The 18,884-nt window shown below is 44.0% G+C and overlaps 1 protein-coding gene across 1 annotated transcript; it reads right to left on the reverse strand.

Moving 5' to 3' along the window:
• Positions 1–2,403: 2,403 nt before the first annotated feature.
• On the reverse strand, positions 2,404–5,332 carry LOC129723411 (uncharacterized). Its single transcript, XM_055677611.1, has 5 exons — positions 5,252–5,332; positions 4,702–4,851; positions 4,358–4,633; positions 4,042–4,298; positions 2,404–3,977 (listed from the first exon to the last, which is right to left on the reverse strand). Exons 1-5 carry the CDS (start codon positions 5,307–5,309, stop codon positions 3,549–3,551), a joined length of 1,170 nt encoding a protein of 389 aa, XP_055533586.1. The 5' UTR covers positions 5,310–5,332; the 3' UTR covers positions 2,404–3,548.
• Between the last annotated feature and the right edge of the window lie 13,552 nt (positions 5,333–18,884).

The raw sequence follows: 18,884 nt of genomic DNA on the forward strand, positions 1-18,884 counted from the left end.
AGCCTTAAGTATGACTGTTTTGTGAAATTTGAACCTCTTGTTGTAAATAGCACTCAAAAGCAATTATTTTCGTTTGTTTTTATTAGCGATTAGCGGAAGTTCCGCTAATATGCGTTTAGCGTTTAACGATTATCGAGCTAAATTTTCCAGTTAGCGGATTAGCGATTAGCATCGCTAAATTTTCAGTTAGCGGCGCCCACCACTGAAATCCAACACGTCATTCTATTATATCGTGACAGCATTCCGTCCTTTGTGGATCTCCAGGGTACTTCCTTGTACAATAAAGATTATCATTTGATGTGACATCAATTCCTCCAAACCAATCGATGAGTTTGATGATCCATTTAGCCATTCAAAAAAAATCCGTGTAATGAGTTATCCCTGGTCTATACAGCTAGCTTTCGCGCTTGGTCATAAACAAAAAAATTGTAGCCGAATATACAGACATAAATAATAAGAGATAACGAATTTCAATCGTATTTTTGCCATTGCAATATGTAGACCAGAATGCGCATTCACATTTGATAAACGCTGGTTGATATATGCGTATTTTGTGAATCGAAGCCGGCACAATAGTATTTTAATTAAAGAAGTGCAAATTCTGTGAAAATGCAGTTTGCATAATTCAATAAGCCGGAAAATGACTGTTGCTATACCATTGGCACTTGACCTTCTGTTTATTGTACAGTCGAATCCCTCTAAAACGACAATTTTTTTATCGACAAATGTCGTTATTCGCAATAGTTCCTGCCGTTTTACATAGGGTATCGAACGTCTGCGGCAGGTTTTCAGCAGGAATCTTATGCAAAAAGCTGCCGAAGAAAACCCCTGACAAAGACGTTCGATACCCTATATAAAAATCACAAGAAGGTTGTATGCAAAGCCACAACCGCAAGGTTGAAGTAAAATACTTTTACAAGAAAAATAACCCGGCTGCTTGCGTGTCAGTCATTTTTTCAAGTAAATAAACGTTGACCGTTCATTGGTAGTATTGTTATTTCTTTTTGTTTGATATTTTGAATGAAGTTCATTGAATATTTTTAAATTTTGTGCAAATGAGAAGTTGAAGTGCGGCCGAATCGTAATATGCACATTTAATAAGACATCATTAAACGGGAACGGAACAAAGGCTACGGTTATGCAGAACGCGAATGCCGGCGCGATGCGATTCGCCTTACCGTGGTGAAATGTACAACTCTTTTTAAGGCGAAGTAGAGCTATACAGTTCAACAGATTTCGTCTTGCCGAATCGCATCGCGCCGTTATTTGCGTTCTGCATGACCGTAGCCAAACACTAAGCGACGCAAACACGTAATAATAGTCAGAGTATGCATGTAGATGAAGATAATTAACTTTGGACTATAGCGCAAAACGAGAAAATATTAACTCTTCAAATATTTATTTGTGTTCTTCAAATTTCAGTTGTTCAATTTAATATCCGATGAAATGTCTGTTTATTATCTGATGAAGCTCTTATATAGGCCAAATGATGCATTCCCAATTTACTAGGTCCATAACTCTGCCAACCGTGCTTGGGAAAGCGCGGTAAAACGACCAATCAGAGGTCGAATTTTGTGTTTTGACAAGGCTTAAGAATTTTCAATAGTACAATAGTTCGAATGATAAAATTGCAATTTCATGCCTTTGGTAGGAATAATAGAAGATTTTCTAATCGATTGCTGCAAAAACGAAGGAAATCCATCGAAAACTAACCGATTTATTAGCATTTGAAATTGGACATATTTCTCACTTTTTTAAGTTTTAGATTTTCATTTCACATCCCTATGTAGCCGAACTTCCTGAGAGAAGTATTCTACTTCAAAAATATTCGTTTTATTGCGACATTACTCTATAACGACGGTCCCCGAGATGTCGCTATATAGGGATTCGACTGTACATGGACTTCGCGGCCAAGTTTCAATGTAAAGGACAATTGCGGGGCTGGTGCTACGATACTACTACCTAACACTACGATACTACTAACTACACTAACAGTCTCTCCCGAACAGGAACTCGAACTGACGATGACTGGCTTGTTGAACCAGCATCGTATTCCCAGACTAGTTAGGGGCCATCTACATACCACGTGAACAGATTTTCAACAATTTTGACCCCCCCCCCTCCCACTCCGTGGACAACTGCCCATATAAATTCTAAAAAAATTGTATGGACCGTGGACATTAGCCAAGCCCCCCCCCCCCCAAAGCTGTCCACGTGGTATGTGGATGGCCCCTTAGGGGATCGTCAATTATGCAGTATATGCAACTAACCGGCCTCAAACGTCCACATGTACGTTTGTACAGCCATTATACAGATCCCAAACCAATATGATAAATACGTAGGCTGTCTTTCATTTTCCTAGTGTTTTTCAATATATTTGTAATATATCTTCTGACTGTGTTTTCATTTTTTCTATCAATTGAATTCATACATTCTCCCAATCCTCCAACTAGGTATATAAACATATTAGTTGTTTTACAACGTATGAAAAACATTTTTGAACTACGACGTATGAAAGAAAACTGGAATCAGTATTCAATGTTCATGAGAAAAAGATTTCAATTATTTACAGTTTTGAATATAGAACCACACTGATTAACACAGATGTGATCCTAAGCTCAGACTGGAAAAACATGGAATTTTTTTTAACCATTTGTGTGAATTTTGGTGCCCCTACCCACCAACATTTTTCAGAGACCTAAATGAATTTTCTAGTAACCATAACCCAAGTAACCAATAGTTCGAATAAAAGTAGAATTCATGGACTATTCAGCCAATCTAACAATCATGAATAGAATTTTATTCAGCTCAATTTTTAAGTAATTGACCGTACTTTCAAGTTAGCATTTGTTGAATAAACTCCGAGTAACATGCAAAGCAGCTTCTAAACCGAACTAGAAAGTTTACGTTGAGTTCGAATAGGACGGATTTCGCACCAAATGAACCCGCGGTTGGCAACACCCTCTCCGAATTGGTTGAAACTTTTTGGGTGTGAAGACATCACCTAATTGAGCATCTCTGCATACTTATTTTTTCCAAAATTAGGCTAGACTGTCTTCTGAAAAGGGCGAATTTTTTTTTGCCGATTTTTTGTAAATCAATATAATTCAAAAAACGGTAAATTCTACAAAAAAGTGTTCTATAAGTAACTTTTAGGAAATTGTCTGAATTTTCATAAAAAAATATGGAAAAAATTATATATCAAGTCCTACACTGAAAAAAAGCAATTTAAACACAAAACATCGGTTTAAAACAGATGATCATCTCCGAATTTTTTTGGTCGTCTGCTTCTAAAAGAGTAATCCAATATTCCAGTCAAAACACCTCTTTAAAATAGTAAGGCCTAACAAATGAAGCACGTGTTCTTCAAACTAAGACGTTTGGAACGTGTTACATCTTGAAAAAAAGTCTTATTTTGCCGTAATCAGTTACGTCGAAAAACTATCAAATTTACGTTGAGCTACCTGATGAATCCCCTACATCGTTTCACATTAATCCACAAATTTACTGCTTCATGTTCGAGAATCATGCCATCCGTTGAAAATCAATTAAAAACTCAACACATTCGAAGCGGCGGCTTCAGATGGAATTGCTGGTATAGCAGCCATTAGAGAACCAACCGTGCAGCAATAAGTGTATCCTCTAGCGAAGTTTGCATAATTAGCATTGTCCCATCCGTATGAACTACATATGTCTGCACAGAGCATCTCCCCGGCCGGCATACTTGTCCGGAAGGGATCGTTGTTGGTGATTAACGCTATAGCGGAATTCGTACTGGGCGACTTGATAATTTTCCAGTACCATTTGGGTGCTTCGATGCCACCTGCTTCAAGGGTAATCGGAATAGCTTGTCCATTGACGTGAGGCAGTGTCATGATATCGTGAGCTCCATTGAATATAAGCACGTCCTCTTGCAGACGGCCCGCAATGTTCCGAGCAGCATTTTCCACTACCAACCAGTTTCCGGCGTTGACAACCTTTGAGGAAAACAAGTTGAGTTAGTAAATATATTGTAGTTCAAATGATACTCAATTCACTAACCTGCCATTGCGGAGCTACGTTTACATAGAAATAGGTGGCCCATTGCCAAGATCGGAAGATTCCATCTGCATCAGGAGCTAGATGACCCCGTGACATATAAGAACTCGTCGTAATGAATTGATCCGCTTGTTCCTGTGAGCCTAGCAAAGTTGCCAAGCGGATACTCTGCTGCGCTGTTGTGTAGGAAGTTGCCGGACTCACATGTCCAGCGGTTCCAGCCACCTTGAACGATGGTCGATATGATTCACTGATTGCGTCTGAAAATTCAATTCTGTAAAGCTTTCATTTTTCCTGAGAAATATTTTAGAGAACCTACAACTAATCGCCCTGCCGGGAATTATGTGACGGGTGTAGATCACTGAAGCCGTATTCACATTGTAGCATGATTGAATGTAAGTCACAAGTGAACCTTCTGCTGTTGTAAATCCAATATTTCGTATTTGGCCTGCGCCATTCCCACATGAGTCGGTCGTGATGTCTATCTGACCAGTTATGCGCTGCGAGCAGGTCAAACTAGACGAATCCACCGACGTTCCTCCAATGGTGAATGTTGTGCCAGACTGACAGGTGAGGTCGGCATTCGCTGTATCAACTATGAGTTAAAAAACAAAACTCTGACATTCGTTTGGATAAGAAATCATACCACATTTTTCATCTTACATCCATTCAGCGTTCCGCTCTGGCATGAAATTCTGGTGGTTTCACAGGAATTCCACAGCAGTGCTGGCCCAACCGGAGCCCACAGTTGAGTTCCTTGGAAAAACACTGGCTCCGGTGACTGGAGGTTATCTCTGATGTTGACCGTGCATTCTAGAATAGAAACAAAAACGTAAAACTCAGCTGGGTATTCCCCACTTGGGAAAAACTCACCCGTAACCAACTAACCGAAAACTTTAGTTTATGTGGATAGTAATGATGTGGTCGTTATACGTTATGTTTGATAAATACTAAACTCATGATTTTATAATAGATGAAGCTAAAATCACATGACGCATTGAAACTCTAAAAAATGAACTACTTAAACTTTTTCAATCTTTGGAATAAGTATTGGATGTTCCTCCACCACCACAACCAAAAAGTATCTTCATTACATCCTAGAACGATTGTTTTCGTGCCATGAAAGTATCACAGATAAAAATCTAAATTAAAATGACATGGGTACAATACATCACATGAGCGCGTAATATTCACGTGTTACAATTCCACTTACGCCCCAGAACAGCACTCACTGTAAGCGCTAAAACAAAAACCTGTGCAAATATCTGCATGTTGGCGGATTTCGCTGCTTTCGTGGCACTACTAAGCAGAACAATACCAGGTGAGCACTTACTTATAGTTTTTCCCGTATCTCGGCTAAGATTTTAATCTCCTATTATCGTAGCTACCACGGTAATTGAGTTGTAAAATTAACTGAAAAAATGAACTGTTGATAAGGCTCGGTTAGTTATCTCAATCAGAGGGAAATTACCATCATCGCCAAGGTATCCGTCTGATCATCCTTTCAAAATATTTACACAGTATCAACAATAGTACACTTCGAGGAGAGTTAGTTGTTTAGTTCGAGGCACGATACGCTCGAGAATGTGAATGTGAACTCCTAGCCACTAAAATTCAGTTTTTTTTTTGTGTTTGGCAAACACTTAAAAATAACACTTGCAAACAATTTTTACCAGCATGATGAAATAATGATCTTCACCAACCAAAAATTCGACCGCGTGAAGCATCGAGTTCGTTTCTTGATTGGGATGGAGATCTTCCCAGACTGGAACTTTTGACTTGTTTGCTATCTGCTGCTGATATCAGGATTGGACTCTCGAGGCAAATAATCCAAACTGATTTTCAGGTTTCCCCGCTGACTAACTCCTCTGACGATAATTTGTATGAAAAAACTGTTTTATTCTTCGACACCGTCTTCATCTAGATTAATGCTCAGCATTACATTTCGATACTAACGGGTGACAACTAACAATCTGAAATTTTTTTGAAGCTCTTTTCTTCCACAACAAACACGCTCAGAGAGAAATGAGAATATGTATATGAAAGCTCTATCTTCCCCCTTTATGCCAGTATTTTTTGTTTTGTTTTTGCATACTCAGTTTGGTTCAAAATGGCGTCCAAACGAGGGGAATGCAAGCGCATTGTTACTTAATTTTAAGGCGACAGACCGATTATCGATCTAGTGCCGAATCCAGAATACGTCGCCATGTCTCTCGGTCTTGGGCTGCTATCCTCCAATCGCCCCTAACACCTATTTCGCGTGCATCCTCGTCGACAGCACACATCCACCGAGTGCGGGGTCTACCCCGAAGTCGACGGCCTCTATCGGGATTCCTGCTAAATATAGCCTTCGCTTGACGCTCATCCGGCATTCTCGCTACATGCCCAGCCAACTGAAGCCTGCCGTGTTTTATCCGCTTGACTATATCCGCTTGACTATATCCGCCGATTGGTATGCCTGGTACATGCGTCTGCACCAAACACATGCATCATGCGTCTGCGCTAAACACCATTTTCTAGATTGCCGCCAAGGATTAACCGCAAAATCCTACGCTCAAAACCACCAAGAGCTCGCCGATCAGCCTCTTTCAACGTCCATGGTTCATGGCCGTAGAGAGCCACCGGAAGAATCAATGTTTTATAGAGTGCAAGTTTAGTACGGATTTGCAGACTGCGGGACCTTAGCTGGTTACGTAATTCGTAAAAGGCCCTGTTTGCGGCTGCTATCCGCCTCTTTATCTCACGGCTAACCTCGTTGTCACATGTCACTAATGTTCCCAGGTAAATAAATTCGTCGACTACTTCAAATGTTTCCCCATCTAGCACCACCGCAGCACCAACCTCCGACGGACTACCACGCACTCTGTCAGCCACCATGTATTTCGTTTCGGCAGAGTTTATGACAAGCCCTAATCTCGCAGCTTCCCTCCTGAGAGATCCGAAGGCCTCTTCCACTGCTTTACGATTAATACCAATAATGTCGATATCATCCGCAAAACCTAGAAGCAAGTGCGACTTCGTAATGATGGTGCCGCTTCTCTGCATACCAGCCCTCCGTATAGCACCTACCAATGCGATGTTGAACAATAAGTTCGACAGCCCGTCACCCTGCTTCAAACCATCTAACGTCACGAAAGAGTGCGATATTTCAACGGCTATCCTGAAGCTTGATGAGGAACCTTCAATGGTGGCACGTATCAGCCTAATCAGCTTTGTTGGGAAGCCATGTTCGATCATAATCTGCCATAACACATTTCTCTTAACTGAATCGTACGCCGCCCTGAAGTCTATGAACAGATAGTGCGTCTGCAAGTTGAATTCTCGAAATTTATCGAGGATTTGTCACAAGGTAAACATTAAATCCGTCGTGGAGCGTCCCCCTCGAAAACCGCATTGGTACTCGTCAACAAAGGTCTCCTGCAACGGCCTCAGTCTGTGGAACAGGATGCGGGAGAGAATTTCGTTGTAGAAACAGCGATTTTTATTTCACTGTTTCTACAACCGATTGACGTACATTTATCGTAGTATGCGACAAGTCGCTCAACATTTTTTTCATAATCAGGCAAATAGTCGCGATTCGAGAATACTTTTTTGGAAATGAATTTAGTATGAAATATAATAGCATTCGTGACCTCTACCATCTCCCATCTGCACTTCTTCCGTATAAAAAGCAAGTGCGCTTTAGTTGTTCACGAGCATGGACCAAGCTTCGTGGCCTTAGAGGGCTACAGTATGATCATAGTTTTGTAGATAGTCAACTTCGTTCCGCGGCGAGTTTTTTTTCGAGCTGTGCGTCCTCCGGAATCCAAAAAAGACACAATTTTCCGCCATATGACCTCGACGAATTTCTCTGCTAATGTCGTTCTCGGTAACCACCAGTTAACCTAGGTACACGCACTTGCCAACTTCCTCGATTTCATTCCCGCTAAGCTGAAACCCTGGTCGGAGATTAACACGGTCTTCTTTGGGGTTAATTGTAGGCTTCTGTTAATCATCCCGATTCGGGATTTATCCATATTGAGTGGTTTTAGATAATTTGGGAATGTTTTCCAGAGAGCAGAACTGCCGTGGGCTGGGATTTTGACGTAAACGCCAAATTTTCAAATTTCATTTTTTTACGTAATACTATAGTATAAATAGCCCACTTCAAAAAGCTAGTTGCCGTTTTTAAAAATATTGAAAAATAGCTGAGAATTATCAAAGACAAGAAGTGACGTTAGCGCCATTTTATATAGAAATGACGATGAGATAGGAGTACTGCGATGCTTCTGGAGCGATTTTGTGTTTCTGGCGCTTACGTCAAAACCCCAGCCCACGGCAGAGAAGTCGTCATCTTGGATTTCAAAAAGGCTTAATTTCTGGCCTCTGGGTATCATTCTGATTGCTGAAATTCGCATATTAGGTGGTATTTGGCCATTTTGGTCTATTATTAGGAAACCAGAAGTTGCCATCTTAGAATACAAAATAGTCTCTGGGGGCAATTCTTGGCTCCTGGGCATCATTTGGATCATTTTAAGCTATTTTGGGAAAAATTGTTTCAAATATGTGTTTTAACTGGACGTAACCCTTCTCTTGCAGAGAAGAGAGAGGTGTCGTACCACCATAGAAATATTTCCTGCTCCCAAAAACATCTACATGCCAAATTTGATAAAATTTGACATAGTTGGGTTGGATTTACGTCACGTTGAGTAGAAATGGCGGTTAAGTCATTTCGTTTTCGTGAATAATTGACGCTTTTTTTATGCACTTTTGATAAAATTTCGGTGCCTATAGGTCCAGTTTGGTGTGTTCTATCATTTAATCGCAAAAAACACAAATCGGCCACTTTGGCGCTTACGTCAGTTTGCGAGATTACGGCAGTACAGTCCAAGCGATGACCTTTTTTGTAGATCGGGCATATGAGACCCTCAAGCCAGCCCGAGGGCAATTCTTCATCAGACCACACTCTCAGTATGATCCGATGGATGGCACGATACAGCTGTTCGCTCCCGACTTTGAAGAGTTCGGCGGGAATGCCGTCCTTTCCAGCTGCCTTGCAGTTTCTCAGCTCTTCCACTGCTTTCTTCACCTCGTCCATGGATGGTGGATCCACAGCTTGACCATCATCCTCAATAGTCATCCTGCTCCTTTCGACTCCACTGTTTCCCTCACCGTTCAACAGCACACTGAAGTGTTCCTTTCAACGCCTGGCCACCTCTGTTTTATCGGTTATCAGGTCCCCCTCCCTATCGTTGCACATGACAGGGGCTGACACGTTTCGATTCCTGGTTCCGCTGACCTTTTTGTAGAAGCTCCTCGCATCGTGCCTGGAGAAGTAACCTTCCGACTCCGCAAGAATACGCTCCCAATGCTGTCGTTTCTTCCGGCGATGGAGTCTCTTTTCAGCGGCTCTAGCATCTCGATATCTACCCACGCTCTGACGAGTCACAGCCGTGGCCAACATGTGATCCCTGGCGCGGTTCTTCTCCTCCGTCACTCGCTGGCACTCAGCGTCTAACCACTCATTGGACGCAGCTGCCGCAGTTGTACCCAACACTTTTCGCGCTGTAGTGCTGAATCGAACTGTTGCCTTGGATTTCAACACGTTGGACAGCCTGGCGCAGATTTCTGCTACTACGAGATAGTGATCCGTCAACGTTCGGTCCTCTGAACGACCTCACGTCTGTAACGTCTAAAAAGTGCCGTCCATCAATCAGAACGTGGCCAATTGGAGAGCAAAGCTCTCCGTTCGGGTGCACCCAGGTGTGCTTACGTATGTTCCGGCGTGCAAAACAAGTGCTACAGATAGCCATCCCCCTAGCTGCAGCGAAATTAACAAGCCACAGGCGATTGCCGTTCGTAGTAGAGTGGAAGCTTTCCCAACCAGTTACGGGGCGGAAGAAATCTTCCTGCCCGACCTGTGCATTTGCATCTCCGATGACAATCTTTATATCGTGTCCTGGACGCTAATTGTATGTCTTTTCCTGGAGCTCATAGAAAGGCTCCTTTTCGTCATCGTGTTTCTCGTAGGTCGGTGCGTACACATTTATTAGGCTGTAGTTGAAGAATTTGGCCTTAATTCTCAACACGCATATACGGTCACTGATCGGCCCTCATCTAATGACACGGTTCATCTGTTTTCCAATTAGCACGAAACCGACTCTTCTTTCTGCCTTCACGCCGCCGCTATAGTAGATGTGGTACTTAAATAAAGTGTCCGTAATAGGATCTACTGCCCGGAATTCGCGTTCTCCCGATTTCGGCCACCGCACCTCTTGGATAGCTGCAATCTCCTGCCGGTTCGAGTAGAGTCCTTACATTCCAAGTACCGAGTTTCCAATAATCGTTGGCCTTTTTCGTTCGCCTAGGTCCATGCCGATTATTCTGTTCCATATTTATATCTGGATTGTTCGTAGTATTTAATATTCGGTATGCTGCCCTACTAGGGCTGCGATACCTAGTCTCGCGACGGGGCTGCCGTCTTTGATATAGCTGGCGAGGCATCACGTTTCATGATTCAGTCGCCCGCTCCGGATCAGACGCTGTTGTACGCCGCCCCTAACATGGGGAAACGACGCCTACGTTCCCCCTCCTTAGTTAGTCATACGACCAAAGTTTCCTCCGGGGGCTGGTTACCCGATCTCCGCTAAGGTTACTCGTGTCCCGGTCTGCACCACGTGGAGGTTGGGATAGGAGTTGCTGGACAGAGGTGAATGACCACAATAGAATCTCAAGTGACACGTGTCCAACTATTCGCCAACCTACGCGCATTGTACGGTTCGCTATAAACTGCACAACAATTTTAGCGAAAAGTTCGTGAGCTTTGAACCGTTAAACCGTTTTGAAAGCGAGAATCTTCCGGTTTCTTTTGTGTATGGCTTCCTGCGAACCTCAACTGTAATCCTCCAAAAAGGTAGTGGAACACCGGCCAGTGTAGTGGACAGAAAGGGACTTTTTCATTTTTGTCAAACCGTGGTTCAAGCCTAATGGTTTGGCTATCAATCAAAATATGTACCAGAACGAATGTTTGAACAACATTATGATTCTATTTCTTCCAAACCACCATACAGATGAAAAGTATGTGTTTTGGCGAGAAAAAATATCACAGTACGTCAAAAAACACTAACGTTTCTGAACAACCACTCGACTCCATTTGTACCCCAAATACGCAACCCAACGAATCCACCTCAGTGTCGTCCAATCGATGATTTCTTTGGGATTTTGAGTTCCTTCGGTGCAAAACTAACTGGAGATCAACGAATTGTGAACAGTTGATCGGTAGAATAAAATAATGCATTCGAAAAGCTGACTTGAAGACCGTACAACGCTCTTGTTTCGGCATCATCAGAAAACTTCGTCGGGGGGCCGGTAACGAACCTTTCTCAAATGCTCAATATTTTTTGTTAGTTTTGGATCGCAAGCGGGCCTTTGCAATACGGTATGTCAAACGCGGATTCATCAAATTACCTAACATTAACATTTATTACTGCTTAAAATATCGTGACTCGACGACTGCTTAAAACGGAAGCCAACAATTAACAATGACCATTGTTCTTCTCCTCATATATGCGCCTACCAGCATCGTCGTAGTGACAGAAACTGTCTTCCGAGAGCTCAGCGTCGTGGGGAGTGCACTCACAAATGGGGGGCACTCCGACAGCTACAGTTGTCTTCAACATCTCCCCTCTTAATAAAGGTGGTACGGATCAAACCATTTCGGCGGCCTTCGATCCCTATCCCACTGCTGATTCGAATTCGGTTGAAGCGGACGATGTAGACGTTGACGTTGTTGGAGACTGAACAGATGACAACGGTGTTAATACATGACTGCGCGGCTCTTCACGCCGTGGAGTGGATGATGACTGTTTTGGCGTAGAGGCTTGCAATGTTTCAGATGACGATGGCAATGTTTCAGATGGTGATGACATTGCTGGAGTTGGATGCGAACCTTGCGGGTTTGGACTAGGCTTAGGCCAAGTCCAGGCCTCAAGCTATATCTCCAAAGGTAGTTTCTTGTTCAAATTATTAGCTGACAGATTTGAGACTGAATCAGCTACGGTTCGGCTTCGCAACTGAATAATGTATGAACGCAGCATTCGACGGTCTCCAACCCACACATTGTATATAACATCACCCAGGCGTTGTAGTACAATACCAGGAGCCCATTTCCAACTGTTTTGCGTGTATACTTCGGCATAAACTAGATCGGCTTTGTTGAAATTCCTTGTTTGTTTGCCTGGCTCTGCAACTGAATCTGGCTCATGAATAGCTGGTGGATGGAGCAACTCGCGACACGTTCTGATTTGCCGACCAAACATAACCTCAGACAGGGATTTATTTTCAGGCAAGGAGCGGCTAGGCGTACTTCGGCACGTAAGCAACAAAATGTCCAAGGCTTCTTAGATAGCTCCTCTTCCCTCTTGAATTTTTTGACAGTGCGTTTGAACGTATCTACAAAACGCTCAGCTTGTCCATTTGACTGTGGATGGATTGGGGCTGTTGTTATGGGTTTGATTCAGTTTGCCATGCAAAAGCAAGCGAATTCAGCGCTGGAGAACTGAGTTCCGTTATCTGACACATTCACCATCGACTGGATCAGCGAAATCAGCATGCACACGTCGCCATGGTCCAGTTGCCTTAGGCCAAGAAACCGGTTCTGCGTGAGGAGGAGACCGTGCGACTGACGCACAATGCTGACAAGTCTTGACGAAGGCGCTTACTTCTTCGTCGAGCAAAGGCCAGTAAACATAGCTTCCTTTGAATTCCAGGATAAACATCGTTTCCGATATTGTGGTAATAATCCACGGCTCGCTTCACAAACCTACACTTGCAGAAACGCGTCGGAGAGATCAATCTGACTGAATACTTTTAGTTTTATCTGACTGAATACTGAAATCAAAACTGTCTACTAAATCAGATCCGAGGAGTTGCAATTGTTTATCAGTTACTCGAATCTCTGCTTCTTTTGTTTTCTCCGCAATGCTAATGTCACAACAAAATTCACCTATGAACGTCAAAACACTTCCCGAAGCTGTCTTTGCTTTCACTGTAGCTGGAACCACCACTGGACTTCCAATCTTCTGCCAAATCTTCTTGCTGATCACTGTTATGTCGGACGCTGTATCAAGCTGCAATTGTATTTCACCTCCAGGGAATGAAACAGAAACAAATCTTCTTCGACTTTCCACACTGCACAAATTTGCGGTAACCACTTTGCTGGTCACCAAATACTTCCCTCGCTTTCTTGCTGCTTCTCGCGATTTCTTTACACTAGAACAATACCCTCTCGGTGTCCCATTTGACCACAATCGGAACACTTATGGCTTCTGAAGGTACAATCTCGAGCATAATGTAACGAACCACAAAACCAACACGGCTATTTTGGCTTATTTTTGTTTTCACTTACATCGGTTCTGGCTGCTACATATCCTGATTTCCTAAAATGTCGCCCCATGAATTTCTGCTTCACTGCATTCACTTGACCGAAATTAGAAGTACACTTAATCATTGCCTTATCATATCGCAAGTTGACCAATCTTTGACTTTCCTCCGAAAACTGCTCGAGAGTAACGTTGTCTCGTTCGTTCGATTTTGAAAAGAAGTCTGGTTCGTAATTCGGCATCACTTTCAGATTTAAGCCCACACACATATATCAGGCACTTAAACTCTTCTTCGGTGAGCTTTCCTAGTTCACACAGGATGGACACAGGATTTATTCACCCGGCAAGCGAAGGCAATGTGGTCCTCAGTTGGGTTTTTGGAAACTTGGAGACATCTATACCGTCGGCTGATAACAGGTTTTTTGGCGCCAAAAAGTCCCTTTTATTTTTCTACCGTTTGGCCGAATCTAAAATCTTTTGGTAACTTCGGAAGTATTGAGCTGACATACCTCTTGTGTTCCATGACACCCATTTTCCGTAAAAGTAGACGTACCTTGGCCTCGTCATCTAAACTAGAAGCATCCTTTTCAAATAGGTCGTCATACCGCGAATACCAACAAGCGAATGTTAAATTACTTTCTGCCTCATATTGGAACTCTTAAGGGGAGGATGTGCATAATTTGCCATAGCTGATCTCGTTCGTTTGTGTCATATGCCACTCTGAAGGTGCGTGGTTACGTTGTACTCGCGGCATTTCTGGAGTACTTGCCGCAGTGTAAAGATTTGATCCGTGGTGGCAAAAACCCCCAGGCATGCTATCTGGTATTTCCCCACGAATTCCTTTGCAATAGGTAATAAGGGGCGGTATAGAAGATGGGAGAGTGCCTTGTAGGCGGCACACGTGGTTGCACGATAATTGCTACAATCAAGCATATTGCCTTTCTTGTAGATGAGACAGGTATCATCCTCCCCGTTCCTGACAATCACCCAGTGCAGCGCTCTAGCCAGTGCTTCACCGCCGTGTTTTAGAAGCTCGCTTGGTAATTGGTCACTGCCAGCACCTTTGTTGTTTTTTAACCAGTCGTCATCTGCACGTACTCCTAGATTGATTGCCACACCCACCTTGTCTGCTGTAACATCGCCGTTAATATGCTGGCTGTAATACTGTTTCCACCTTCCAACCATTTCAGCTTGTGGTACGTAGCCTCTGCCTGAGCTGTTCAGTTTCCCGTAGAACTTACGGGTGTTGCTAACCCAGTACATCGTAGCTCCATCACTTCGTGATCTCGTTCCTCCGCTTTTTTCTTCGAAGGGCCGTTCCACATTCGCTCTCGTGCGGTGTTCCAGTATTCACACCCGTGCTGCATTCTTCTCCTCTACTAACTGTTTGTATTCGCCATCAAACCCGTCGTTCTTTTCGATTCGGGGCCGCTATAGCCGTGTTACTTATGGCGAATCGTATGACCGCCAATCAACTTCAAGAGAGCCTGCGCCCATCTGCTCTTCCGTTGGAAGTACCGCTTTCATCCAGCTACTGCACGTACCCCTGGGTAACTATAGGATCCCGTGGTTGTTCGATGTCGGGTCGCGGTGTTCGACTTTGACGCGTGCTATACACCGTCGAGAGTTTTGAGCGCATGCATACTGCAACTAGATAGTGGTCCGAATCTATGTTCGCACGACGGTGTATGCGAACGTTGATAATATCGGAGAAGAATCCCCCGCCGTTAAGAGCGTGGCCGATTTGCTTATCTGTAAGTTTGTCATGTGATCTCTAGGTGGCTTTGTGAATATATTCGCGAAGAAGAGATCCATGGAAAAATACTGGACAATTATAAAGCTGGCATTATGAAGCATCCCAAGAAGGTCAAATCTGAAAAAGTGGGAAGCGTAAGGTGCAAGCGTACGGTTTTGGGATTGGAGTTAGATGAAGTAGATATGCCAAAAGTTTTTGATGGGTTATATTTTATTGTCTGACAGTTTGAATAGAATCGGTCACCTAGGTAATTTTCAACAGCGTGTTTTTCTGTGATGCAGTTTGGTGTGGGACACCCTTCAGTACAAAGGTGAATTGTAGCAGACATTGTGGTCTTTTGAAGTCGCGATCTCCGGCAATGATACGTCTTAAAATTCCTCTGCTACAGTAGTTATCCGATGTCACCAATGATAGCGGTAGACAAACTTATCTCCGAGCACACTTTATCCAAACGATCCCTATCACGCTAAGCTTCCTGCCAGTAGTCTTGGATGTATTTACCTTACATCCAACCTTTCCAACTTCACGTTCAAGCTTTAAGGCCTGTACTCGGAATAATGCGCCAGACAAACGTGCTCGCCAAATATTTATTTTAAGTCGGATTTTCTTGAAACTTTCAAGAAATGATCTAAAACATATGGATCATGTTTCGGCATAATTATTTTGTTCAATTTCCTTTCCATCGCTGAAAGCCCACACTTTTCCCTTAAGACCCCTCATTACATTCTTTCCATTTCATTTCTATTCTCTCAACATCAACTCGTTCTTTAACACCTTGGACGGTTTTAGGACTTCGGCCCAACATCTTTTCACCGGACGAATCTCTGGTAAATTTGGGGGTTTGGCGGTTTTTGGTCCAAAAACAACGTTATTGTCTCTGTACCAGTCCAACGGTGATCGCGCGTAATAGCATGAAGCCAGGTCCGGTCAAAATAATGTCTGGTCTCCGTTGGACCGCAAGAAGGGCAACAGATGCTTCTGGAGGCAATCGGTGTGGTAAATTTCGCTGATGTTTACCGCATTGGCATATGATCTGCCAGAGCAAGTATTTTTGGCGAATTTGTCCACTTTCTTCTTCCTTATGTCTTCCGGGACATCGAACCGTGATTTGGCAACGTAGAACTCTAGTCCCGGTATCTGCTTTGCGTTTGGCTTGATGTATCCATGTGCATTCAAAGAACCGTGTTTTTTTCGTGAGCCGTTCGTTCTTTCGCTCCTTTATAAGAACCGGGTACATATGAACGGCGAACCAGGCCAGTTTCTTGAAAGTCCCACACTTCCAAGATCTTGCTCCATTTGGTCTGACCACCTAGCTCGTTGTGCACCTCTACGTCTTGTACCGGCCGGATTCGAGACGAACACCATTTTTGCGGGATTGTTGTCCGGCATTCTTACAACATGTCCCGCCCATTGTACCCTTCCAGCTTTCGCGATTTTCTGGATACTGGGTTCGCCGGAGAGTTGCGCCAGCTCGTGGTTCATCCTTCGCCTCCATACGCCATCTTCACATACTCCGCCGAAGATAGTCCTAAGCATACGTCGTTCGAAAACGGCCAGTGCTTGCAAGTCCTCCTCGAGCATTGTCCATGTCTCATGCCCGTAGAGAACTACTCTACTGGTCTTACAAGCGTCTTGTACATGATGCACTTGGTACGGGGGCGAAGTTTACCAGACCTCAAAGTCTTGTGCATCCCTAACTTCACCTATCGTAGGGGTCGGAATGTCTCCCTCATCCACTGTGCTGACGAGGTCGTTCCTCCTGCCGTCTTGGTCCTCTGCCTCTGCGCCATTCAGGTGTTAATTGCAGTGCTGCTTCCACCTGTCGATCACCTCCGTCAAGATTCTTCCATCCTTATCCCAACACATTTCGGCTCGCGGCACAAAGCCGGCGCGGGATGCGTTCAGTTTCTTGTAAAATTTACGTGTTTCTTGCGCACGATACAGCTGCTCCATTTCCTCACACTCCATCTCTTCCAGGCGGCGCTTTTTGTCCCGGAACAAATGGTTCTGCTGCTTCGCTTCAGTTTATATCGCATCACGTTTTGTAATCAGTAACGACTTCGGGGAATTTGGGTCGTTCCAGGTCATACCGTGGCGGGCGACGGTAGCGGATGTTGTTGACAATCGAAAGTCTTTGGTGCATTTTGACCATCAGAAGACAGTGGTCAGAGTCGACGTTTGCGCCACGGTAGGTTCGGACGTTGATAATATCCGAGAAGTGCCTTCCATCAATCAAAACGTGATCGGTTTGTGATTCGGTCTGATGTGGTGATCTCCAGGTGTACCGATATGTGAGGGAATGCTGAAAGTAGGTAATACGTCTGGCCATGTTTTTGGAGGCGGCGAAGTCAATTAGTCGAAGGCCGTTTTCGTTCGTTAGCCGGTGAGCGCTGAACTTCCCAATAAGCGGTCTAAATTCCTCCTCCTGGCCTACCTGAGCGTTTGTTTTGGGCAGCTATCGTATGCGCGCTCTAGCTGCGCGTAAAAGGCATCCTTATCGTCGTCGTCACTTCCTAGGTGAGGGCTGTGCACGTTAACTATGCTCACGTTGAAGAAACGGCCTCTAATCCTCAACTTGCACATTCTGTTGTCGATTGGCCACCACCCAATCACGCGCTTCTGCATTTCACCCATCACAATAAAAGCTGTGCCCAGCTCGTGTGAGTGTGTTGCCGCAGCTCTGGTAGATGGTATACCCATCTTTGTACGTATGTACCGATACTCCCTTCCAGCATACCTCCTGCAGCGCTACAATGTCGAACTTGCGGACCCTCAATAAGTCGGAAAGAATGCGGGTACTTCCCAAAAAATTAAAGGACTTGCAGTTCCATGATTCAAGTTTCCAATCGTTGGTCCGTTTTCGTTGCCTGGGTCTATGCTGATTGTTCCCGTCCGAATTTACATTGTTTGCTTCCTGTACTGATGATTTTTACGGCTGGCTTGTAAGGCCTGCACTAACCCCCTGTCTCGCCAGAGGACCCAGCGTGTCAGCACTGTTTAGAGTCCCACGTTGACACCGTCCCTAACATGGAGAACAGACACTGTTTAGAACCGCCCCATTTTGGTGGACAGACGCTCAGGTTGGCGAAGCATTTCCTCTACTGCTGGAATATGGTTGCCGCGCCAATGATTGCGTCGCACTTTCTCACTTAGCTATTGCCTGATTGACAACATTGCCCAGGCTACGCCAACCAGCTGTGTCCATGTTTCACCTAGCAGTCTATTGTGATCATGTGATTCGTGGAGGCGTGAGATAGGAACTTGTGAGGACTAAGCTAAGACGGTCGCTCCTTCCAGGTCCATTTGAAGCCCAGTATGTAAACGGCCTTAATCGCCTTACATTCACCGGATCGCAGCACAAAGCCGTTGATTTTTTCGTAGATCGTTCATTTTTTTAACGATACTGCTCCATTCCTGGCACTCCAACTTCCCTAGCCAGCGTTTCTTTTTCTACCGCTACACATTTTGACGCTTTCCCACGCTGCATTTCTCTCGTTCAAAATCTTCTGAAACTGATCGTCGCAATCAGTGTATTGGTACAAACTACAAATTCGGATGCGGCCGTAAAATATAGGGTCGTATTCGAGAAGCTTCGACGAACGACTCGTTTCATTCGAAATACACGGGCGAGTTGTGTCGACTAGACTTCTTTAATAGAGCCCATAATAAGAACGGATATATAGTTTCAATTCCTAATAATATAGAAAAATGTTTCTGACTTTCTATTGAAT

This window comes from Wyeomyia smithii, chromosome 2, assembly GCF_029784165.1.
Source record: "Wyeomyia smithii strain HCP4-BCI-WySm-NY-G18 chromosome 2, ASM2978416v1, whole genome shotgun sequence".
NCBI lineage: Eukaryota > Metazoa > Arthropoda > Insecta > Diptera > Culicidae > Wyeomyia > Wyeomyia smithii.